This window comes from Macrotis lagotis, chromosome 1 (assembly GCF_037893015.1).
Source record: "Macrotis lagotis isolate mMagLag1 chromosome 1, bilby.v1.9.chrom.fasta, whole genome shotgun sequence".
NCBI classification, from domain to species: domain Eukaryota; kingdom Metazoa; phylum Chordata; class Mammalia; order Peramelemorphia; family Peramelidae; genus Macrotis; species Macrotis lagotis.
Genome location: NC_133658.1, coordinates 522,869,074 through 522,896,537, shown reverse-complemented (window position 1 = coordinate 522,896,537; position 27,464 = coordinate 522,869,074). Strand labels below are relative to the sequence as shown.

The 27,464-nt window shown below is 32.6% G+C and overlaps 1 protein-coding gene across 1 annotated transcript in view; it reads right to left on the bottom strand.

Annotated features, from left to right (window-relative positions):
* Nucleotides 1-3,320: 3,320 nt before the first annotated feature.
* The window catches only part of TMEM47 (transmembrane protein 47), a 50,618-nt gene continuing 26,474 nt past the window's right edge, over nucleotides 3,321-27,464 (bottom strand). The window contains exons 2-3 of the mRNA XM_074214200.1: nucleotides 23,513-23,653; nucleotides 3,321-13,644 (exon numbers count right to left, since the gene is read on the bottom strand). Coding sequence (XP_074070301.1) covers nucleotides 13,466-13,644; nucleotides 23,513-23,653 — 320 coding nt within the window. The 3' untranslated portion in view covers nucleotides 3,321-13,465. The remainder of the gene's footprint in view (nucleotides 13,645-23,512; nucleotides 23,654-27,464) is intronic.

Sequence of the window (27,464 nt, the reverse complement as noted above, 5' to 3'; positions counted from 1 at the left end):
CAAAGCATTTTACAAATATCTCATTTTATTTGATTCTAACAATTTTATTCTAATTCCTCATTTTACAATTGAGGAAATTGAAACAGACAGATATTAAGTGACTTACTCAGAATCATAAAGCTAATGAGTGTCTGAAGCTTTATTTGAATTCATGTCTTTCTCACTTCAGCCTCAGAGAGCTATCCATTGAATCACCTAGCTAGACAATAAAATAAGAATAGATACAATAAATTCAGAGAGTAAAACAAATAGTTCCAAGTTATCTAAATAGAAGATAGTTGAAATAGGATGCCAGCATGTTAGGATAGGATATCCCTTCATTTGTGGGATAGTACTTTTTTTTTTTGCAAGACAATGGGGTTACATGACTTGCCTAAGGTCACATAACTGGATAATTATTAAGTCTCTGAGGCCAGATTTGAACTCAAGTACTCCTGACTCCAGGGCCAGTGCTCTATCTACTGTGACATTTAGCTGTCTCATTTTTTATTTTTGATTGGTTGTTTCAGTCTTAACTCTTCATGACTCTATTTGGGGTTTACTTATAAAAGATCCTGGAGTGTTTTTTCATTTATTTATCCAACTCATTTTATAAATGAAGAAATTGAGGTAAACAGAGGTAAGTGCTTGTCCAGGGTCTGAATGATGGTTCTTCCTGATTCCAGACCCACAGCTCTAACCATTGTACAACCTAGCTGAAGTTAAAGATACTTTTAATGAAGCCAAGGTGAGGAGTGTGTGTCTGTGTGTGTGTGTGTGTGTGTGTGTGTGTGTGTGTGTGTGTGTGTGTGCGTGTGTGTGTGTGTATGTGTGTGTCTACCAGGTATAGAAGTCAGCCTTTGCAAAAGCACTGAGGTAAGAGATAGGGTGACATATTTAATGATACCAACAGAATTACAATTTGTTTTGTTCACTAACTATAGGAGAGAAATATATAGGTTCATGTTGTAAAGCTAAATAGACAAGTCAGGAAGATGTCACTTAGTATAATAAAGAGGCAATTAAAACTCATTTGAAAAGAACTTCCCATCTTTTCCTCCTAAATTCTTTATTTCAGTGAAATTTTTGTCAGTTCCTACCCCAAAATATTGTTGGTCTTAAATTGGTTGAAGATTTATGCTTCAGCTTATATGTAAATCATCTCAAATATTTTAATGTATATAATTCATCCAACTTCTTACATATGGTGAGTTTAATGTTATATATTTTACTTGATGAAACAAAAACAAAGCTCTAATTTCAAACCCTTTAATTAGTAAAAGAATTCTTTTAACTAAAGCTATGCCAGAAGACTTACCTATTTCCTCCTGTTTTGTACATTTGCAGAACATTTATGACTCAGAAATAGTATGATATATTATGCAAGTCTGGATTGTCATTTTTGGGGGACAATTAAATTTCTCCCAGCTCAAATGTTAGTCTAAATATGTTCTAATGTTTGTTGACTTTTAGAGACAGATGGAGAAAGGCTAATTTTATCCCCAGTTACAGCTCTAAGGGATGGTAATTCAAGGTATTTCATGACTTAAAAGTTGGCCAGAAGTATGTGGGATAAAAATTTCCTTTTCAGAACTTGAATGTGGGGTAAAAGCCTATCCAAGTTTTATAGTTTTAATAGTCTCACTCTGAGCTCTTAAAAACGTGGTTAGTTAAACAGAATTTCACAGAAGTCATTGAGATCTTGTTGTAGTAAATCTGTGTATGAAATGTAAAACCTCCTACTAAAAGACCCGCAAATTTAGCTGACCATTGAATTACAGAATGAAATGATAATACTCCTGTCTTATAGGCTGGTATGTGTGTCTTTTTCAAAAAAGAATTACAGAACTTTTGATTTGGCTCACTTTTAAATAAACATCTCTCAGACCATTAACACAATAGTAACAACAATAATAATAAAGAGCCAGAAAAAATAAGAGGCAAAAACTGAAAATTAAACTCTTCATTGTAAAAACTGCCAAAAGTGAGATCTCAGTGATGAGTTCCATGAATTTCAGTCTGCTTTTTTTAAATAAATAAAAAGTTATGATGTCATAGAATTTAGAAGAAATTGTCCCTTGCCTTTGGTGATAGTATTATTTATGTCTTTTTGAGATATAAAATAGCAATGACCATTAGAATATTAACTCATCTCTAGCTGGCAGTTAGTCAGAATTTATGATACTAGATTACCCTTTCAGATAGGCAGTCAGTTAAGTTAATAAACATCTATTAGGCATCTCTGAAGGTTTCGATACTGTGGTATGTGCTGGGACTACAAAGATAAAATGTAGTACTTATCTAATGAGAGAGAGAGAGATGGCATGAAAAAAGATCTATGTGCAAATAACTATATACAGAATAAATTGAAAATAATCAACAGAAGCAGGGCACTAGAATTAAGAGGGATCCATAAAGGCTTTGCACAAAGGGAGTATTTTAGATTGGTATTGAACCAAGACAGGGGAGACAGAGATGAGGAGAAAAAGCATTCAAGGCAGGGGAGGATAGAAAGATAAAATGTTTGAAAGTTGGCACATGGAGTCTCTTGTTTGAAAAACACAAAATCCTCCAATGTCAAGGGAATAGAAAATAGAAAAAAATAGTATGAGGCATAAGAATGTAAGAAAACTGGAAATGTTGGGGGAGGAGTTATAAAAGGTTTTTAAATGACAGAAATTTTATATTTGATTCTGGAAGTCATAGTCATTGAGATTTATTGAGTTGGGAGATGAAAATGGCTTGACTTGTTCTTTAGGAAGATCACTTGGGCAGCTGAGTTGAGGATGGACTCAATTAGGGAGAGACTGGTGACAGTTAAGCTAGCCAGCAAGCTATGATAAATATATACTCTATTTAGTAGAAGTGAAGTGAAGGATTTTTAAAGATCTATTCTTTTGATTTCTCTTTTAAAAATTCTATTTCTACAAAAAAGAAATTCTATTCATGAATTTTTTAAAAAAATGAAATAACCTTAATGGAAAATAACAGAAAGATCATAGACATAGTATTGAACTTTGAGTCAGGAAGATCTATGGGCAAATTCTGCCAACATATTCATTTGCTTTGTTACTGCTGAAAATTTATGTAATCAAATTTGCAAGGCAAATAGGCTTAAGTGGCCTGCCCAAGGCCACACAGCTAGGTAATTATTAAGTGTCTGAGACCATATTTGAACCCAGGTACTCCTGACTCCAAGGCCAGTGCTTTATCTACTAGGCCACCTAGCCACCCCCAGACTCAATTTTCTTTTTTTTATTAATTTTTATTAAAGATATTATTTGAGTTTACAATTTCCACCCCCCCCCAATTTTACTTCCCTCCCCCCACCCCCCACGGAAAGCAATCTGTCAGTCTTTACTTTGTTTCCATGTTGTACCTTGATCCAAATTGGGTGTGATGAGAGAGAAATCATATCCTTAGAGAAGAGACAAGAATTCTAAGAGGTAACAAGATCATACAATAAGATATCTGTTTTTTTTTCTAAATTAAGGGTAATAGTCCTTGCAATTTGTTCGAACTCCACAGCTCCTTAACTGGATACAGATGGTACTTTCCTTTGCACACAGCCCAAAATTGCTCCTGATTGTTGCACTGATGGTATGAGCAAGTCCCTCAAGGTTGAACATCACTCCCATGTTGCTCTTAGGGTGTACAGTGTTTTTTCTGGTTCTGCTCATCTCACTCAGCATCAGTTCATGCAAATCCCTCCAGGCTTCCCTGAAATCCTGTCCCTCCTGGTTTCTAATAGAACAATAGTGTTCCATGACATACATGTACCACAGTTTGCTAAGCCATTCCCCAACTGAAGGACATTTACTTGATTTCCAATTCTTTACCACCACAAACAGGGCTGCTATAAATATTCTTGTACAAGTAATGTTTTCACCCATTTTCTTCATCTCTTCAGGATATAGACCAAGTAGTGGTATTGCTAGATCAAAGGGTATGCACACTTTTTGTTATCCTTTGGGCATAGTTCCAAATAGCTCTCCAGAAAGGTTGGATGAATTCACAGATCCACCAACAGTGTAACAGTGTCCCAGATTTCCCACAACCCTTCCACCAATCCTTTCTGGTCATATTGGCCAATCTGAGAGGTGTGAGAGGTGGTACCTCAAAGAAGCTTTAATTTGCATTTCTCTAATAATTAATGATCTAGAGCATTTTTCATGTGGCTATGGATTGCTTTGATCTCCTCATCTGTAAATTGCCTTTGCATATCCTTTGACAATTTGTCAATTGGGGAATGGCTTATTGTTTTAAAAATATGACTCAGTTCTCTGTATATTTTAGAAATGAGTCCTTTGTCAGAATCATTAGTTGTAAAGATTGTTTCCCAATTTACTGCATTTCTTTTGATCTTGGTTACAGTGGTTTTGTCTGTACAAAAGCTTTTTAATTTAATGTAATCAAAATCATCTAACTGGTTTTTGGTGATGTTCTCCAACTCTTCCTTGGTCATAAACTGCTCCCCTTTCCATAGATCTGACAGGTAAACTCAGACTCAATTTTCTTATCAGTAAAATGGTTATAATCAATTCATCTACCTCCTACTGTACAGTTTTTACAATGGAGGTCCTGATTTTCAGTTCTTGCATCTTATTTTTTTTTCTAGCTCTTAATTATTATTGTTACTATTGTATTAATGATCTGAAAAGTGTTTATTTAAAAGTGAGCCAAACCAAAAGTTCTGTAGCTCTTTTTTGAAAAAAGAGACACATACTTGGCTATAAGACAGGAATATCATTTTAGTCTGTAATTCAGTGGTCAGCTAAATTTGCAGGTCTTTTAGTGGGAGGTTTAACATTTCATACGCAATCAGATGTACTACAACAAGATCTCAATGACTTCTGTGATTATAAACATTGCTCTTTGGAAATATTAAAGTGCTAAATAAAGACTATGATGATGGGTTTCCACAGTTAAGGCTCTAAATCTATGGTTTTTCACTATGAATTGGAATGGACCAAGAAGAGAATTTATATTGTCCAAGGAAATGTGATTACATCTTAATATTTCTGCTGTTTATAGACTCAAAACATTTTGGTGCCTAGGGTCATTCAAAAACTTCTAAGAGTTCAAAAACACTTTACTTTCAAATATTTTTCCAAATATTTTTCAAATCATAATTAAATAATTAATAAAGTCTTTTAACTTGAAGTACTTGATTGCCAGGATTAAAAATCTGTTGGGTGGTCATGATGTAACCCAGTGCTGGCAAAATAAAGAAACCTGTCCACAAAGTTCTGATAACTTAGATCCAACAGACAACATATTAGCCATGTCAGTTGAACTGGTTTATATTCTAAAAATTCTTAGGTTATTTTTGTATATATACAACAGTATTCACTTTGCAGAAAAGTTGGTTTGGGTACTTATACTTTTATACTTCCTCTAACTTTAATAATTTGGGAGAGGAACATAATTTTCCCAGACCACACCTTTCTGCTCTCAGTAGGGAGTCTTGGGAATATGATATTCCTTTTTGATCACAACTCTACCCAACGCTTTCCCTTTTTTTTGGCTGGAGAGGAGAGTTTTAGTTTGAATCCAGAGGTGAAACAGACCTAGCCTTGATTACAAAAAACAAACAAACAAACAAACCAAAACAACTCTCTTTTTACCCTAGGGAAAAGGGGGTTTGCTATTAATAAAACCATAGTAACCCCCCCAAATCCTTAGAACACCTAAAACAGGGAAATACTCTAATTATTATGGACATAAATATAGAATCCCCAAACTAGTGTGTGTGGAGTGTCTCTATCTGAGAAAGTTCCTTCTAGATTTTGAGAATGAGAGGAGGGGAAAAATTCATTTTTGCCCCATTGTGAGTTAAGAGACAGATTTATATGAATGGAGAGGTAGAAGGGTTATCTCTTTCTATAATTTCTTTGAAGCTGATTCTTAAAACTCTTCCAGATTTAGCTATTTAAGGACTTCAAAATTATGGCATTTATAAAAATTTATACAATATTGTTCCCTTCCTATTAATTCTAATGTCTTCCCTCTGCCAATAATCCCTTTATTACTGTAGGCAGTTTTTTTGTCCAGTTTTTTTTCCTTGTTATCTCCATTAGTCTATGAGCGTAGAAAATATCTTTGCCATTCTTTATATCATCTGCTTTTACACTGGAATAATGTAAAGCACTGAGTAAGTATTTAATCTCTGACTTGTGAATCAGAAAAATCTTTGTAAAGGATTCATTGTCTAGATTGATATTAACATTAGTTTAAAACCTTGTTACATATTAAAACCTGGGTATCTTTGACAAAATTTTGTGACAACATAGAGTGAATTGTAGGGATAACGTCAACCCTCCTGTGTGTTTTAGATTCCATTTTTATGACATGTAAGGTATTCTATATTGAAAAAAAAAAAAGTCAACCTGGCACAATGATTAAAGTTCTACACATTAAACCTTAGAAGACTGATGTCCAAATACTATTCCTAGTACTTAATAATTATATGATCAGAGGCAAGTCCCTTAAATTGTGAATGTCAATTCATCTGAAAAGGTAAGATTAAATGCCACCCAAAATACATCAAAAAATCGCATCAAGGCAAAAGGAGATTTTTAATTTATTTTTTTTAAATTTAATTTAAAATTTTAATTTAAGTGCTAACAAAAATTGTCCCAAGAGTCTTACTACAGTTTTGGCACTAAAACTTTTGAGATACCCTCTATAATTTTGCTATAATGAAAAAAAAAAAAAACTATGGGTCTGATATCAGTAGACCAAAATTAAAAGCTCAGCTCTAATACCTAGAAGCTGTAAGACCTTTGGAAACTTTCTTTGTTTCTCTCTAAAATCTCTACCATCTTTAAAATCAAAATAATATGTTAGCTATTGCTTTTACATTCGTTCTGGCACATCAGTGTTAGAATTAATGAAAGCATTTCATGAGTAATTTTGACTTCTCTAATCTTGCTGACAACAAAACTTTGGTGTCCCTTCTAATTTTTTATTATATTAAGTAACAATGTAGGGCATGTGTCATTCATACTCTGACATGAAACTAAAACAATGCTTTCTGTAGGAATATTTTAAAACTAAGCAAAATGAACTCCAGACATTATCTCATCTCTTTGCCCTTCCATAATGGTTTACATTTCAGATCCTACTTCAACAGAGCTAATAATAGGAAGTCATGAAATTTGGGTAAAGAATCAAAGTGAAAAATGCAATCATTCTTTTTTTTCTATATTATGACAACAAAAGAGGTTAAATAATTGGAATCAGGAAGATATGTATTTTAATGACACCTCTAACATTTAATAGGAAATTTATTGTGTCCAAATCACTTAAGAACACTGAGCCTAAAGCAATTTCTTATGACTTTTCTTTGAAGTCATAGATAGTTATATCCTTTGTAGAGCTTCTTGAGCTTATCATTCCATATTGTGATAAAACTATTGGTTTAATTAATTTTCTACACTTCATTGATTCTTTCATAATGAATCTACCAAATGATCTAACACAGTTGTGAATATACAATGTTAATTAATAACTAACCCACCATTCCTCTTCCACAAAGTATAGTGATAGATTTTCTAAAAGTAAACAAATTTTCTATTTCCAAGTCATAAGAATAGGGATTTATCTCTACTGACTTTGGAGAAGAGATATTAAAAAGAATTGCCATGGGAGGGGTACATTTTTAACTTTGAAAATATATTTTGATTTTATGAATACATTTTACTTAAAAAACATAAATTCTCATTTTTGCCCTGACTTCCTTCTGGTTCTTTGCTATATGTTCTCATATATTGTGAATCAATACAAAAAGCTCTATAATTACTTACAGAAAACATTAGCTCCCAGTATTGGTCCACCATTCATAAGTTGTCTATCCTTGGACAAATCATTTCAGTCTAATGATCTTTGATTTCCTTTAATATGAGGATAAAAATGTCAGCACTGCCATCTTCCCAAGTTTGTGGTATGAAAAATACAACATAAACCTAAAGAGTGATAGAAAATTGAGTTCTAATGAGCAAAAGATAAGACTAAGTGTAAGGAAACGTGAGGTCAAATTCTATATTCATCCCCAACTAGTTATGTCAACTATCCTAATTGAGTATGTTTCTCATAAAATGAGGAGTATGGACCAAATGAATGATTCCCTTATTAAACAATCCAATGAAATGGTCACATGAATTTGGATTCACCCTTTTAGAAGTTATAATTTTGCAAATATATTAAATTGACTCTAGCTCACTGCAGTGAGAAATCAAATAATGTAGTCATTTCATGAATTTCATTATTTGAACTATTCATGACCAAGCTGTATCAAATTACTTCTGACTCTTTTAGTCCCACTTAACTTAAATGTAAAACAATAACTAGATGTTCACCCTACCTAATAGATTCTCTATGAAGATAAACAAATATATGTGTGTGTGTGTATTAAGTTGCCTTCCCTGAATCCATTTGCACCAAAAATGTATTTTTTTGATTTTTATGTCATTGATTCACAAGCAGAATCTTAAGAGATAATCTAGTCCAACATTTTCCTTTTACAGATGAGCAAAATAAGGTCCAAAGATACTACAGTAAAAACTTGATCCTTTGAAATGATAACAGCTTAGAACCTTCTACTCAATTACATCGTTTAGTAAAAGGGAAAAATTCCCATTATGCCCTAAGTAACTGGAAAATGCAAGAAGAAAATGTTGAATTGAAAACATGTCCTTAAATTCAGATATTCAAAGATATGACATATAAGGATAATTTAATATTAAGGAAGTTGTATTTATACTTTAAATCAACTTCATTCAACTATAAAGTGATGAGGTCAAACTAGATGAGCTAAAATTACTTTCTGGGAATGGTTTGTAAATTAAAACTGGGAAGATTTATATTTAATGATAGTGAAGTGAGAAGAACCAGGAAAAAATTATAAAATAACAAAATATTGTAAATACAATTTCAAAATACAAAGGAACTCTTATGAAAATAATGAGAAAACATGTTTCCAAAGGACTGAGTATAAAACATGCTATCAGATCTCTTGAGATGGGTATAATAGACTCAGATGCAGCATGAGACAAATAGTTTTGTTCGTGGAAAATAAGGTAATTTGCTTTGCTTGAGTATACATTTTATGTGTGTGCACATGTATACATATGTGTATATAAGTATCAGTGAAATAAATTTAATGCATAAATCCCTGTACCATAATAAATGATTATTTTTATCATAAAAGAACCGATTTTTACCCAAATGAATTCCTATTATAGAAATAATTTTGATTTGATTCCAAGTGTGATCAAAAGTAATGGATACTGAATTTTTTCCTGTAAAAGTTCTTATTTTAGTCACTTAAAAACAATAACGCTGTAGGCAAGAGGACTTAAATGTATTTTCATTGTTAAAATTCCCAAAAGAACAAAAATAAAATGAACCCTTTCCCCTTATTATTTCTATTTAATATGTATGATTAAAAAACATGCACATGCATGTGTGTACAAATCATTTATAATCTCATAAGAAGAAAAAGGCAATTTTTTGACCTGCCTTCCTAGTGTAACTCCTGTTCAATTTTTGATGGTACAGCAAAAATTTTAAGGTAGAAGAATGCATGCATGCATGAGTATGAATATGTCTACATGTATATGCATATATTGTGTGCCTATATTGGTGACATGCACATTGCATTTTATATACACATATATGTTTAGACATATTAATGCATGCATACATACACATGGGAGAGACATGTATATACATGCATATGCATATGTATGTGTATATGTACATAAAAACCATAAACTGCTCTCACATAACAACTTCCCCCTTTGTCTCCCTCCCTGAGAAAGTTAAAATTATTTTCTAAGACTTTAAATTATTTTTCCATTGTCAGTCACAGATAATAAAGTAAAATGGAAAGGAATTCATATGACAGTCTCAAAACAAAAATTTAAAAGAGAAAATATGGACACATTTAAAACTGTATTTATGTATATTTATATATACAACCACACCTACATTTATATATTTTAAGTAATAAATGCACTGTGGACCATAAGAGGCCAAAATCCTGGACAGTGCAGAACACAAGAAAGTGCCAATATGATCAATGATATTTTTATTTTTCCCCAAATATATAACTATGTCTACTACAAAAATTGTGAAATGTTTAATCAGATGTGTATTTTCAAACTAAAACCATAGTATAAACATTTTTCTCATTGATATTTTTTAAAAAAATGTTGCCATGAATTCACATTTAAGTAATAAACACACCATATATTTAAACAAAATAAATATAGAACAGTAGAGAAACTCATACCTTTAACAGCATGAAATAGATTTAATTTTTTTTAAAGACAGATGAAATCTCTAGGCACAGTTTTAGGCTTTAAAGAGGACACAGAGGCAATAGGTTAGTGTGCACAGTTCTGTACAAAAATACGGTCTGAATAAATTACAACGCTAGTCATAAGATTAGACTTCACTTACCAGTCATTTCATTGCATGTTTAATAATATACATTTACATGCTAATCCATATATATATCATTTATATTTCAAATACATAAGTCTCTCTATATTTATGTCTTTAAAATTTACACGTTGAACTTACAAAAGCTAAAACATAGTTGTGCAAGAAATCCAAGAGAGGTGCTTTGTACGGGTCAGCACCGGACGGAATAGGTTAAGCTTCAGAAATACAAATAACTAGCCCTGCCTGGTGTGTGTGTTTGTGTGTGTTTGTGTGTGTTTGTGTGTGTGTGTGTGTGTGTGTGTGTGGTGTGTATGCAACTGGAAGATAAACAATGTGCAAGGGAAATAATTCTTTTTGTAAAAGAAAACAAAATAAGACTAAAATAGGGCAGACATGATGTGAACAATGTAGATTAATATTATTGTTGTATTTATTCTAAAACATAAGCATTTTAGGTGCATAGAAACCTTAAGTTTTTTATTTTTACACTGAACTCTTGGGTCAGTACTTAAACATTTCCAAATGTTGCTAGTAGTAGAAATAGAACACAGGGCTCTTTAATGGAAAGACAAAAGAAATCATATTTTAAATCTTTTCCTGTAATCTGAAACTATGCACGCCTTAGCCCACAACACATATTCTCTGTCATTTCTTGCTTATCTTTTTTTGATAGAGAATGAACTATTGGTAAGATGTGTGGATGTGATATTGGTCTAACAGCACACTGTATCCTCTTGATGACTAATTGCCTTACTGATTGATGCCAGCACCACAGGAGGGTTCTTCCATTATTTGAGAATAAAAAAGGCATCCTCTCACAATAGAGGGGGGTTGTTGTTTTGAGGCTGTGTTCTTCATGCTGCTCAATGATGATATTTAATTAGTTGTAAAGTTGTCTATGCCCAAGATAGCAGTATTTCTAAGAAAACTGGTTCAAAATACTTTTGAATGCCTTACACAGAAATCAAACTAAAATGTCCTTCCATTTCTTAAAATTCTTCACAGAACCACACTTTTCCAAAGAATGTCATCCTCAGGCACTTTTAACCAGTTTGGTTGATTTTGCTGAAACTAAGACTGAGACTTCCATTTCTCATTTCTCATTTAATTTGCATTTCTATAAGATGCATATTGGAAAATTCAACAAACAGAAGTTCTGTATTTAAACAGAAAAGCAGAGAATTGGAGTGGGTTGGGTTTTTGTTGTTTTGGCAACAGTGCTTAAACAATGACACTCTGGAAGCAGGGGCCCTGTTTTGTGAGCTGTGACCAATGTGTTTAATACTAAAGATGTAGTCCTGCTGTTAATGGATTCTGCAGTTCCTCTGTGGAACCAGGAACACATTGGAACATTTTAAATGATTTTCATTGTCTCTTCCAGTAAGAGGGCCAACTAGGATATATCATTTCCATGTCTTTTTAACAAAAATAAGTATTTTAACTTTTATATTAGAACTGTATATATGATATAAAAATATGTTTATAATTAATTTAAGTACCCAAATTAGAAAGCATTAAACGGAAATAAACAGCAGTTTGCAACATGAACTTCGTTGCAAATCTATACTTTCTTCTGTTGGCACTTGCCTTAACTTAAACAGTCTATGAAGGATTGAAATCGGGGCACTTCAAACACATTACAATAGCTGAAGGCATGAACTTGTCAGCCAATTGGTTACATTCAGAGGACAATGTAATTATCAGATGAAGCCTAGTCCTCCACTCTTAACTATATATATATATATATATATATATACATATATATATATATATATATATATATATATGTATATAATTCTCTCTGCTTTTTAAGAAACAAACAAAAAAAGCACCTAGGTATTTAAGGTTCCTGAAATCAAAAGAGCAGCTTCTATTTTTAAGGGCTTTAAAGAAAAGGTTGTAATCTTAATACCTATTGTAGGACCTCATTTTAGAATTCACCCCCATTTCAGTTTAACATTCTGTTTACACATCTGATTGAAAATTGCCCTGATAACTACATCCTGAAGGGAGCAAACAACAAATGACTTAAATCGATGTATTTTGGCATGTCAGCTAAAAGGGGGGGGGGGGGGAATAGGGGGTTACCAGCCTAAGATGCTTAACAAGGTGCACTAGGTCAGTGCTCAAACCACTCTGCTACAAGAAATATAGGATTTTATATGTAATAGATGTCAGTGTGCAAGGGAATTGGGATATGTATCATTGCAGTTTGTACTAAATTATCACCTTCTATAAAAATAATTCGACTTGTTACATGTGCACATTTCTTTACTGTGATGTTTGTAAAATGATTGAGAGCTTATTTAGGACAAATGCAGTTCATGCATTTTTATTTCTTTCTGCTTGCCTCAGGGAAAAGGAGAGGCCCTCCATTTTCCCCTTTTGCTAGTTATGGCAGAGACACAACTCCTAGCTATATAATTAAAAGCAAATGTCTCCAAGTCTTGACTTCCCTGCTCTGCCACAACTAACAGGGAGATGCTGATTGCCAATGCATAAACTCCCATCTCTAAAAAAGACTCCTGAATGTAGAATTTGAGTCATTAACAAGTCACATTCACTATTTCTGTTAGATACTAAAGGGAAGCTCATATTTCAAGAAATTATTAAGCAAATGACCAAGGACTTGGTGACTAGTTAGAATAAGCTTGCAAAAGAAGACTGAATCCTTGTCCTTGTTAAGAAACTTTGAAATGGAGTTTGTTCCAGCTGCTCCCCTGCAGGCAAGAGGAGAGGTGGGCATATTTTTTCACCCTTAGTTTTCAGACAGTATGGATCCTTCACTTGTCAAGGAAAATGACGTTAACATATTGGAAGCTTGCAGCATTTGCTTAGGTTTAATCAGCTCTCTTAATTTCTGCAGATCCCCAAAACATATGGAAAAGCTGTTTATAATGTCAGCAGCCAAAGGGCAGAGGATTTTAAGTCAACAGATCAAACTGCTTTGATGCTCCACAATTGTTCTAGAAAACCATAAGTTAGAAAAGATGGAATAATCCTTTGTTTATATTTTCTTTGGAGACTGTTGCTTTTAGTAGTAGTCTTCATAGTTCTTTGGGTTCAGGCAATAAAGAATGGCACCCCCAAATGAAAAGATAGTTGCACCCCAAGCCAGACCATAACCCCAGTTGAACTCATGGTAAATTTTCAGGCTCACAGTTTCAATGAACTTGATTGGATAGAGGACAAGGCTGCACACCTGTAGAACAACTGCAAAAAAAAATCAATCTGAATTAGGACAAGATGTCATAAGTTTCCAAGAAACAAGTAGAAAAATATTAAACTTCAAATATTAAACTTTTATCTAATAAAAATTTGAATTTACTACACAAACTTATCTGATTTTAATAAATACTAAAATATGTGAGTTAATCAAGCTAGTGAATTATGTGATATTTGACATGAAATTATTTGATTTTAACAAAGTAATCAAGTCCAATTCTTCATGACCCCCTTTGGGATTTTCTTGGCAAAGATATTGGAGTGCGTTTGCCATTTCCTTAGCTCATTTTACTAAGCCAGAGTTAAGGGACTTGCTTGGGGTCATACAACTAGTAAGTATTTGAGGGAAGGTTTGAACTCAGGTTTACCTGACTTCAGGCCCAGTGCTCTATAAACTGTGACACTTCGTTGCCTAAGAAATATTTAATAGAAATAATAATAATAATGATGATGATGATGATGATGATGATGATGATGATGATGATGATGATGATGATGTATTTTGGCAATTGCAAAATGCTTTACAGTTACTCTCTCATTTTATCTTTAATATGACTCTGATGAGGGCAAGGGCAATCTTTTTTCTCTTTTTGCATTATCAATGCTTAGCACAGTGCCAATAATTCTTTAATAAATGATTAAATTGATAGAATCTGAGACTAGACTTGAACTCTGGTTTTTCTGACTATAGAAGTTCTGCTAAGTCTTTGCCCTGTGTCAAGTAGCTGTGAATGTGAATTCACCTCTGGGGGAACTACCAATCAGTAATTTATCTTTATTTTACAGTTACATGTAACTATATATAATTTATTCATAGGTATGTACACATAAGCAAACATGTTCATACACATATTATAGTCATCTGTAATTTACATAGTGGCATGGGGCTCCAATTTGATTGAACCATAGAACATTAGAGGAATGACTTTAAAACCAGGACTTTCAAGTTCCAAAGCTAGCTACAATTCATTATTCACAGGGCTACAATGCATCTCAAGGAAAGAAATACTACTATTATCAAAGATACTATAGGACTCTTGAGTGAACAATCCTCCATTTTGGATTTTTCCCCTTTGTAATGTCTCCAATTATCTCAAGTAGTGAAATTCTAATATCAAAATTTATTTTAATTCATTTCATATTTTAAAATAATGTCATTCCTAAAGCTTTTTTAGGAGAATGAAATGAGTATTATGGCTTTTGCATTCCACTCCTTTTCAACTCACACAGCTAGTTAGTTCAGGCCTTCAATACCTCTTACCTAGATTAGTGAAACAGATTCTTGACTGATTTCCTTGCATTAAATCTCTCACCACTGGTGTCCATTCTACACATTCTACACTGCTTACTAAGTGCTTTTCCGGAAACGCAGATCTGACCATATGACTCCCCCACTCAAAACTTTAATGGTTTACTTTTTCTTTTTGTATAAATGTATAGTACTTTTTCTTCTAATATATCTTTCATAGCCATTCAAAATTTGGGGTCAACAACCTCTCCAGCATGATTGGACATGACACCTTTTCATAGATAGTACAATCTAGGCAAATAACCTCCTCGCTGCTCCTTGCCTTCTATAGGCCTTTACACTGTATGGCCTCCAAGGCTGTAAATACATTTCTTCTTATGTTGGCATTATAAAATGCCTCTCTTCTTTACTATATAGCCTATCCACTATCTCATCTGCTGGTGCTCTCTCTTCCAAAATATGTTGTATTTAACTACTTTTGATTTAGTCTCAATATAGTTATATATGTATATGTATATACATATGCATATGCATGTTTGTATACATTTTTTATCATCTTTCCAATTATTATATAAGCTTTTTGTTTCACTCTTTGAATTTGCATCCATAGATTCTAGCACAGTGCCAGGAATGAAGGAGATTATTTATTTCTTTATTTCTTTTTTAAATTTTTATTTATTTAAGGCAATGGGGTTAAGTAACTTGCTCAAGGTCACACAGCTAGGTAATTATTAAATGTCTGAAGTTGGTTTTGAACTCAAGTCCTTCTGACTCCAGGGCTGGTGCTGTATCCATTGCACCACCTACCTGCTTAAGAAATACTGACCTGATTGCTATGGGATAAATTTCAGCAACAATTCCTGCCCTTATTTTATGGCTATTCAGAAATTAAAGAACTCATATTCATTCTCAGGGAACTTTTTAGCCAATGACACAGCTTTCTACTATTGTTCATTTAGATCTTTCTCTCATCAACTCTATTAAAGCTACCTCTCTGCATTTCAAACCAAGACAATTCATTTAAAGGACTTTCCAACATGTATGACTTGTAAATTTCCCACTGTAATTCCTTTCTCCATGCCCTTCACTTTCCTTTTTTATTTGTAATTTTTATCTTTTATCTAACTCAAAACCAAACTTCAAACTCACCTTTTGGGGAAATCTCATCATTCCTCAATCTTTCTGATGCTACACATTATTTTAGTCTTGCTGATTTTTCTTGATTGTAGTTAAATGTACAGGACAGATTTTTTCATGGAAAATAAGATCCTTTTGCATTTACTCAAAATAAAAATCAATTCTTGCTTGTACTAATGAAATGCTGTGCCACACATTAGACTTCCTATATACTGACATTTTGTAAGACTATTCTTTATTTAATTGTAGTAAGAATGTGTTAAAGGGACAATTATAAACCAAAAAACATTGGTTTATGGATTTTGGATTATCTACTAAAGTCTATATTCCTGAAAGGCAGTATACTGATGTTTTATTTTTTATGTGATGGAAGTATATTTAGTAAATAGAGGAATAGAACTTCATAGTATGGTTTCTTCCCTCCAAAGAAATATGTTCTTCTCTCTAAAAAAGACTTTATATGATGGCAATGAGTTCCCAGAGATACATTACCAGGCAAGAGGTAAGGCAAAAACCCTTTTTTTGTTCTTTTCTGTTTTGTCTATGAATGAGGATTACATTACCCTTCTGGAAATTCTTATAAGATCCACAATATCGGGGCAGCTAGGTGGCGTAGGGGATAAAGCACCAGCCCTGGAGTCAGGAGTACGTGGGTTCAAATCCGGTCTCAGACACTTAATAATTATCTGGCTGTGTGACCTTGGGCAAGTCACTTAACCCCATTTGCCTTGCAAAAAAAAAAAACTAAAAACAAAAGATCCACAAATATCTAGTTCATTTTGAAATTTACACCACAAAGCCTGAAATGGCTGCTCTCTATCATGACCCCATTTTTTTTCATCTCTCTTACAAGAAACATTTCTGTTCCTGAATGGCATCTCTTTTCCATTGGTCTTCTATGGGCATCAGTCTCTCAAAGACCATAAATACTTGAAATCTGTGGCTTCAGCTAAGAAGTCTTGTGTACTGTGCAGTGTAATAGCTTGCATATATGTATTTTAATTGCTAACGTACTTTTGTCATAAGGGAATCTTGGCATTATATGTGTGAAAAGTCACACTTGTTTGTGATTTTTAAAGATACACAAACATCTCTGAAATAAATAAACAATGTAGGCATTTAGTAAATTCTTGTTAACTGTTTCCTTTGAGAGTTGACAAATCCTAGGTGGGGAATAAAACAAGAGCAATAACAACAAAAAAACACAAACCAAGAATCACATTGCAGAGAGTAGAACAGGAATCTGGCAATGGACAGAGTTCATTAACCTTTACAGAAAGGACAACATTATGAGAGGAAACCTGTTTAATCATATAAGAGTGCTGAATCTTCTATTCAATCAAATTGTCAGCAAAAGGTCATCATTACTGTTGTGATTTATATTCTTGGAAAATCTACTATAAGATTTCAGAATAAGTTGTCACCAAAGTGACAACAGTTTCAGCCATTTTGTTCAATGTGAAAAAAAATCCAAAAATTTTTCCTCTATCATAGGGATAGATTAAATTCTTGAAGAAGGGATACCTAAAATCCATTACTTTTTTTTAGATATGGCCTCAGGTCATCAAAAGATTTGTCTCTAACCAGGTTTGCAGTATTCTAAACACACTGACATATAATTCAATAAGACTTCTTGAGAGAATTCAACCTAGCCACTCAGAACACATCAAACTTAAGTGGAATGAACACATTTCTTCCTAAAAAAATAAGACCTTTGTTTTCAGTCTAATTATTCAAAATGCAAATAAAGTGTTTTTATACTTATAAAATGCTCTGAAACAAATTTTAAGTGCTAATATGATAACTGTTATTTAAATATTTCCAATATAAAGGCATTAAATAGCTTTTTTCAGAGTTTTCCCAATTAACTTTATGCCTCTATATGAAAAAATGCACTTTCATAGCCCATGGTTCTATATTTAAACAAGGAGTCAATTCTCATCAAATATTAATTATAATTAGAACATGGGGATGGTTGTTTGACATTATTCAGGAAGATTTAGATTCATTTGCTGACTCTTAAGTGACCCTGGGCAAGATACATAACCTTGTAATGCCACTAGAGACTCTTATGTTTAGACTTGTTCATCTATATCAGTGAAAAGAATTCCACAAACCTGAAAATTCTCCCAAACTAATGAAATCATATATTGACTACTACTACTTCCTTCAAAACAACAAAACAAATCAAGATGCATTTCTTTAGTTATCAAGAAGAATAGAAACTGAACTCAATTAAATAAGCACATTCCACATAAACCTATACAAACTACCATATGATAATTTAATATCATTATTAATAATACCTGGTTATCAGCAGATTTGTACATTGAGTAGGGATAATAATATGGAATTTTATGTCCCATTTTTTTCTATAAATGATCTAGTTCCTAGAATGAGGTGTTTATAGTGATTTTTTTAAAATCCATCTCAGTATGTTTTAATTTTTTTGAGCAAATATTTGACCTCTGAGGCACAGTATTGTAGCTATAGCTTTCCTCTTGTGGAAGAGGGAACACCCAAATAAGAGGTTTAACTGAATAAATGCCTGTAAAGCTATTTAGAGATAAACCTTTATTATATTAGTGTCAGATTAAAATTATATTAAAACAGCTTTATGGACCTGAATTATTTACTCTTTCTGAAATCATAGAGAAGAATGTAGAAAATAAAATGAATGCAGAAAAAATAATCTTCCAGTTATGAAATGCAATTTTTTCCCATTTAATGAAAAAAATATGGACACAAGTAAAACCCCTCTCTATTGCTGGTATAAATTGTCATTTAAATTTCTTTAAAAGTTCCTAGATAGGGGGCGGCTAGGTGGCACAGTGGATAAAACACCAACCCTGGAGTCAGGAGTACCTGGGTTCAAATCCGGTCTTAGACACTTAATAATTACCTAGCTGTGGGGCCTTAGGCAAGCCACTTAACCCCATTGCCTTGAAAAAAAACTAAAAAAAAAGTTCCTAGATGCAGGATGGGTAGTAGGGTAAGGAAAAATATAACTTAAAAATGAGTCAGTGTCCTTTCCCATCATAAGACCCTAATACTGCAACATTTCAGATTTTATTTTCAAGTCATGGGAGAATAACAGACAACTGCAGGATTAGAGTTATTTCAAATAGGTTCACAAGAGCTCGTTAAATTTTTAGTGTGAAAAATAACACAGACAAACACTACAAAACAAAGCTTGATTTTTTTTTTGATTATCCAGACATAAGAAAATAATGTGGAAAATGGCAATAAGGGAGATTAAACTTAAAGAATGTTGTTTCTACAATTTTATTGTTGGAGATACCTTTGTTAAACATTTTCTAGCATATTACTGACTATACTTAAATACTTCTGCCTTATAAGGAGATAATCATTTTATGAAAAATCTTATATATTTGCTTAATCTTAATACATAAAGGACTTTCAATATCATTCAACCTAAAGTAAATTTTCTAATAGGAAAATAGATTGAACTAGCTGAGGCTTGGGGCAGCTAAGTAAGTGGTACAGTGGATAGAACACTGGCTCTGGAGGAACTGAGTTCAAATGTGACCTCAGACACTTAATAATTGCCTAGCTGTGTGACTTTGGGCAAGTCACAACCCCATTGTCTAAAAACAATTTTTTTTTAAAAGAGGCTTATCTGGAGTGGCTAGGTGGCCCAGTGGATAAAGCACCAGCCTTGGAGACAGGAGTACCTGGGTTCAAATCCGGTCTCAGATCATTAACAATTACCTAGCTGTGTGGCCTTGGGAAAGCCACTTAACCCCATTTAAGTTGCAAAAACCAAAAAAAAAAAAAAAAAAAAAAGAGGCTTATCCATAGTTAGTTTCATAAACATAACAAAATCTAAATTAGAAACTTACTGATTTCCAGCCCAATTTATTTGATACATGACACTTTTAGTTATTTCTTGTCACCTATTGTTAGAGATCATAACCCAGAGCATAATTCAGCAAAGGACACTGAGAAGGACCAATCTGATAAACAGAAGGAGAACCAGGAAAGGCTTTTAAAGCTAAAAACCTCAAAAGAAAGGACTGTTACAGAGAAGAGGGTGATCAAATATCAAAGGTCTGAAGTGAAGTCAAGAAAAGTAACAATTGGGGCAGCCAGGTGGTGTAATGAATAGAGCACTTGTCCTGGAGTCAGGAGGACCTGAGTTCAAATTTGACCTCAGACACTTATAATAATGACCTCACTGTGTGACCTTGGGCAAGTCACTTAACCTTGCAAAAATCAAAGAGAGAGAGAGAGAGAGAGAGAGAGAGAGAGAGAGAGAGAGAGAGAGAGAAGGGGGAAGATAGAACTGAAATGGTTCAAAAAAATGAGAGTAAAAAATCAAGAGATTTTGATCAGATAAGCATGTTTTGGAATTCTTGAAGATAGTCATGTGCATTTTGGGGTGATAGAAATATCAGTGTGGCTGAGGTGGAATAGAGATGAGTAGGTTGAAGAATAGAGGGAAAATAAATGAAAATGCAGAGAGTCAAGAGATGGAGTGTTCTTGGGATTGGATAGCTAAATCAATCAATTGATTTTGTCATTGAGCAAGTAAAGACTGAAAAAAGTTAAGTGACTCATCCATGATCACACAATTGGGAAGAAGCAAATAAAGCTCTGCAAGCCTAATACTCTCCACATTGAAGTAACATCCATTAAACAGAGACATCACTTTAGGGTCCTTAGGGTAAAGCCTCTATTTAAGAAACCTCTATTTGACCTTGCTTCATTTTTATTGAGTAGATTTTCCAGTTCTCTCCTTCATTTTCCCCATAAGAATATGGTAGATCTATTTTAATGAATATATTTTCCAGGAATCAGCTACACACATTTTTAATGATATACTTCAAACTGAAAGGGAAAGACTGACCTGCTGTGTTACAAATAACCATGAAGTTCTATCCTCTTTAAATGCATAATGAGTTCAAAGTTAATGATTCTTTCAAGAACTCATATATTCACAGCATGTCAAAAGATTGAGTTAAATGAAGTGACAGCATTGTAAAGATACTGTGTTTGAATGATGTTATTATAATTTTGATGTTGGGTAATAGTAGTTATTTAAAAAATACTAGAACTTAACACTTAAGATTCATTTTTTTGTGGATGCATCTAGTTTCAAGTTCTTCTCAAAGAATTTTAAATAAATTATTTTTAAAGAGATTTATTTTCTTATTAGTGCATAGATATCTAGTCCTTGTGGACTTTCCCAATACTTGTTCATTCTTTAAGAGAGTTTTTTTAGTTGAAAAAACTAAAGAAAAAAGAAGGAAAATAATTTATCCATAGTTACAAATCTACCAAGTATTACAAAGTGGGTTTTGAACCCATGTCTCCTGACCCCACAGTCTAGACTTTCCACTAACCCATGTGATGCTATTTGAAACTTTCTTGGCAGAGATACTGGAGTAATTTGTCATTTCCTTTCCTAGTTCATTTCATAAACTAAGAAATTGAAGAAAACAAGTTTAACTGACTTGATAACTATAACTATTATGACAAACCATTTTTTCCCCCAAATCAGATCTTCAAAGGTATTGCAAAGGTATTAAAGATGAAGTCAAAGGCTAACAAAATTACCAAAAGACATTCAATTTTATTACTTGATTATCATGGAATATCATACTATTGACAAATAGGAAAATACTTCTCTTTCTCTGACTTTCTATCTCTGTCTCTCTTTTGCTGTCTTTCATCTCTTTTTCCCTCTCCAAATATTCATACATATATAGTTAGGCATATGTGTATGCATGTAACACATATACAAACATATGTGTAACATGACTGCGAATAATATCACATATGCATGTATGTATAAATTGTGTCATTAATAATGTCCAAAATTGTTTCTCTAAGCACTTAAAGAAGCAGGTTATGGTAATAAAGATCAGATTCCATTAAAATGAACTTTCAGAGAGATCCAAATTATTTCATTTAACTCAACATTGCAGGAGTCAGAATAAAACTCAAATTCAAAACTAAGCCTTAATCTAGGGTCTTTAATGGCATATTAATGCTTTACTAAAGTAGTCATATGATAATTTTTCCTGGCCCTCAGAAATGTTATTTTTTTCAACTTGGAATTTTGCTGCAATGCTATTTGTTTGACGAAATGAAATCTGTTTTTGGAAAATAATAATTAAATTATCATCATCATCATCAATATTAACAACAGTAGTAATAATAATAATAATAATGATAATAATAATAATGATATTGGGTTTTGAGTCCTAGATGTCATGGTATTTGATACTTCACTATTTCTCACCTGTGTAACCTTGGTTAAATCATTTAATATCTTTGCAATTCAGTTTTTTTAATTTCCAAATTGGACTAGGTAATCTTTGGGTTCCATTCTAGATTGAAATCAATGATATTATGAACCTTTTATTTTGGTTCTTCTATGTTTATGATATAGAAGTGGTGAATTTACATCTCTGCATCTCAGTTTTGTTATCTGTAAAGTTTGGTGGTTTGACAGTATTGTCCTCTCTAAGAATTTTTCCTGTCACTTAAGGAATCTCCTTTCTGTTTAATTGTCTGTTAAAATAAGAATACAAGCAGTAGGGGGCAGCAGAACACTTTATCATTTCCCCTTTATTCTTTTATATCTCAATATTTTTCAAATTCAGTAACTACCTATCTATTCCTATTATTTTAATGACTTTTAAAAATCCATCTCACAGTATACATTTTCTTTCTATTCATTATTCATTACCCTATAGGTGATATTGTGGGCTTTGACAGAAACTTGATTAGACAGTATGAAATGTATATATTTTCGATCAAGTCATAATGTTTAACAAAGTAATTGTTAATGGAAATTACTAATCTCATTAAAGAAATGGTGCACCTTTTTCTTAATCAGTGAGACACTTTCTGAATGTTTTCCTGAGGTTTTTCAAGATTTATTTCATTGATGTTATTTTAATCTGAATAGTTTCATATTGTGATAGTTGTTAAATTAATGAGCACATATTCATTAATATTTCATGCTGAAATTTGTTGTACAGGGTAGAAATAATAAATTTTAAAACTAAAATGATTTATATTCACACTGAATTACATATGTTGGCATAGAGTTTGGAATTTATTTCCTAGCTTTAAGTTGTAAGAAAAAAAAGTGACTTATTAAGATTTCATTAAGACTAAAAGGGAAATCACAGAAACAAAACCCTCTGTGAGGAAAAAATAAAAAGTGCTGTTGGTAAATAAATCTGCTACAGTTACTAAGTGGTATTATTTATTCATATTTTATTTAAAAGTTTTGAATGTGTGGCTTTTAAAATATTTGACACACTAAAAAACTAATAATCTGCTAATGTCTAATCCAATTTCCCTTAAGACATAACAAATGTCACCAAATTTTTATGGGGGTACAAAATAGATGTACTACTTCTGCACAGAAAATGAATGTATAGAGAACCTCGTGAATTTTAATACAGATGTGGGAAACATGAATATACTTACCTGCTGCAAAAAGCATAACGGCAACTGGTCTATAGAACCGTCTGCGAGATCCCACGCAGATCGATATCAGACCAACCATGAAGGCAATGAGAATGATGGCAGCACCACCCAAGAGTAAGGCCAGTGTGGCAATCTGCCAGTCTAGAAAAGAAAAAGAAAGCGAATTATGTCAAGCTGGAACTCTAAAGTATAAAGCACATTAATAGTCCACAGGCCATACCAAGTTATAGTTAAATGGAAGCAACTAACTGATAAGTGAAATGAGAAAAATTCATTATAGCTATTCAGTGGAATGAGCACTGACTTTTCTATCTTTTGAATCATATTGGAGGTGTGTGACCTTGGATAAGTCACTTAATAACAATGAAACTCAAGTGTTCTTGTACAATAAGAGGATGAACCTTGATGTCCTATAAGTTTTCTTCTGGTTTTCAAGTTATTCTATATCCCTTATACTGTTTGGATGATTTAACTCATCAAGGATTCTAAGACATTCAGGACAATATGTTCCCCACTTTTTTATTCTTCTAAGGATTCCACCAGCATATGTTTATGATAAATCCATTCAAAGGGTCATGTAAAAGATAAATGGAGAATATAAGCAAGTGACACCAAATTGTTAACAGCTTACATATAATAAATATCATAAAATAGAAAATCATGAAAGCTGATTACTGGTAAGAAGTGGATCAGTCATGCAGTAAGGGAGATGTTGATGTTTGTTCTTTGTTCTTGAAGAAGACCTAGAAATTGAGGGAGATGTTGCTACAATAAGTACATGAATTAGATCTGAGTGAGGGGCAACCATGGTAAGTTACAACCTCACTTTCTCCTCCGGGCTATCTGGATTCAGTGGTTAGATATGAATAAGCATGATATAGAGAGCCCTGGAATACCAGATAGACAGTCTAAGTATTAGGGTAGGCTACACATAAAATTAAAAGTTCAAGAGAAAACCCTCCAATATGTTAGCTAACTCCTTTTTTTCAAAATTGGCAGAAGAACCTGGACAAAAACCATGCAAGATGAGAAGGCATAATGGGGTTGAAATCCACATTTGTGGTACAAGTGTACATTTTAATGATGACAAGTTCACTTAAGCTCTGAAGTATGAGTCATCCCCCATTCCTGGATTTCAGTTTTTTAAAAATGTTTCCTATTTTCCTGAATATCAAAGGAAGGTGACTTCAGCTTTATAATATTCTTCCATCATTTTCCTCCAATCAGAGAAACAGAGATATTTATGAATTGATTAATATGTTTGACATATTTAGTGCTATATAAATGATAATTATTATGAAAATAAATGTTGTATTGTCTCTGTTTATGTCTGCTCCTATATCTTTGTCTTTTTCTATTTCTCTGTCTCTGTGTCTGTCTCTGTCTCTGTCTCTCTCTCTCTCTCTCTCTCTCTCTCTCTCTCTCTCTCTCCCTCCCTCCCCCCATGTTATATCACCCCAGTCCTAAAATCCTAATCACCACCCAAGAAACACATTCTATGACTGGATTTGTATAGTGAATCAGAAATAGAAATGCTACATCTCTGTTGAATCTGTTTTTCATTCTCTCATTCATTTAACATTTATTGAGTTCTACTCATGGTCAAAGCATGGTGTTTAAATATTTCCAGATATTTTTCAATCAAACTAACCATGAAGGTTACTAAGAAATTTTCTTCATTTGGTATAAAAGGAAAAAAAATTAGAAATTATAGGACTCTTATCTCATCCATATCACATTGTACATTCTACAATGTAAATGCAAGCAATGGTTATTACTAACATGAGTATTTTTAATCCAAATCCGATATCCTATATACATTTCTAAGTTGCTTTTCCAACTGGTAGTTAGAATATTCAAGTTGATGAGGACTTCAGACATCATCTTGTCCATCACTTTCACTTTATGGATGAGGGAACTGAAAGCCAGACAGGGAACACACCTTGTGCAAGTGTATACGTATTTGTATTATAAAAAAGAAAGGCAGAATACAGATCACAGAGCATCCTCTCTAAGGATTTTTTTTGTACCACAATTCATGCAATAAATGGAAAATAATTTATATATCATCTATATGTTGAGCTTGAATGAATTTTGAATAATCACTTGTGATGAATCCCTTGTAGAAAGTTTGGTGATATTTTCTGATTTTTAGAAAACTAATTGCAATATTTTAATGAGTCCTTCTTTAAAATAATATTTTAGAAGATAAAATGCATTAGAGTGAGAGACCATTGATTTCAATTATCATGGTACTGAGAAAATTTCTTCATTTGGAGGAGTTAGTCAGTCTTGCACTGTTTTAAACATCTCATATTTCTCTTCTTTTGTTTCAAAAAATGCCTCTTTCTTGCAGTCTATATTTACACAGTCTCTTTTTTCTTGAAGTATGTGTCAGTACACTACTTGGAATATTCAGTCTCAAAATATAGTCCTTGGTAGAGTTGGAAAAGTCATTTTAATTTTTTTTTTTCTACAGAGGAACAAGGTTTATTCCCAGAAATCCAGTTACAAGTAGTATGCCTCAAATCATTTGTTTCAGGGAAACTACTTGTTTGACTCAATGGTTCCCAATAAGGATGATCAAAACTGGTGTAGAACTTTTATTCATATGGAAAGACTTTGCCTTGGCAGCTTGCATCCACATAGTATGATAACCAGACATTTTACAATTTTAAACCTTTAGATATCTTTATTTATATCATCACTTTTAGAATTTGAGGAAATAGGAAATTTCTTCATTTTCTTTCAAATTTAAGTTTAGGTACAACATATTTGCTTTTTTGTACATAGCTTTCCTACTCTGGGGTTCTGACTGCAATTCTTTCCTTTCTGTATTTTTTTCACCTACCATCTTTAAAAATGCTAAGAAAATTAATATCTGGGCTTGTGGTCTATATGTAGGGGCAATAGATATTCAATTCACTTCTATTTTTTGAGATTTTAGGATTTTTGAGATGCTCAAACAGAGTTAGAAAATAATAGAACTACTTCTTAAACTTCCCTTTACCACAGATTTCTTCCTCATACTTTTACTGATCATTTGTTTATTGTTTAATTAAATTATTTAAGGATATAATCTCCCTCCTTAGTTACAGTAGTTACTCTAACAAGAAAACTACCCATTGGTGTAGAATTTTGACCTGATCCATTTTTCCCAGGTTAGCTAGTTTAACCTTACTTAAGAAAGCTCTCCTCCCTGAGGCTCAATATGATGATACTCATAGAGTATCCCATTATATTTTGTCTGCTACCACTAGTCTACTGAACTTAGATGATCTACCACCCTTCCTTCTATTAGAAGGAATGATGATAAGTATGATCTCACCTGCACATGTGTTGCAGACACACACACACATACAGATCAAAAGAAACAAATAATATGATATTAATAACAAAAAAGGTATCTCTTACCAGTAGGCATGATTTTAAATATACGCATATATGTGACTCACTTTTTAAATCTAATATAACTTCAAGCAAAAGAACTTTATACTGTGATTTCTAAAGTGGCTTTTATATGCTATTGTAGCATTACAACATATAGTCTTGAATGAAAATTCTTACAAAAATATGCTTAGAATTAATTCCAAATATATTTGAAAAAAATATGTATATAATAGAAATATGTCATTTGCTACAAGTTGAAAGTTTGTGAGTAAATTAATATTTTAAATGTAATAGTAAATGCTTTTTTTAATTGAAGGTAATCAAATATTAGAACATGGTATAAAATAAATATATAATTCACATGCTAGATTTCATGAAATAAGCAGTTATACCTATAGAAGAAAATATTTAAAAGAAAAAGACTTTTTTCTTGTATTTTATCTCAAAGTCAAACTGCACAAATACCTTTCACGAAGGTAGTGATCTATGACTTATTAAAAAAGAACAAAATTGAAGTGACTTGACACACAAACCAACATCTGATCTGGGATTTGAACTTCTC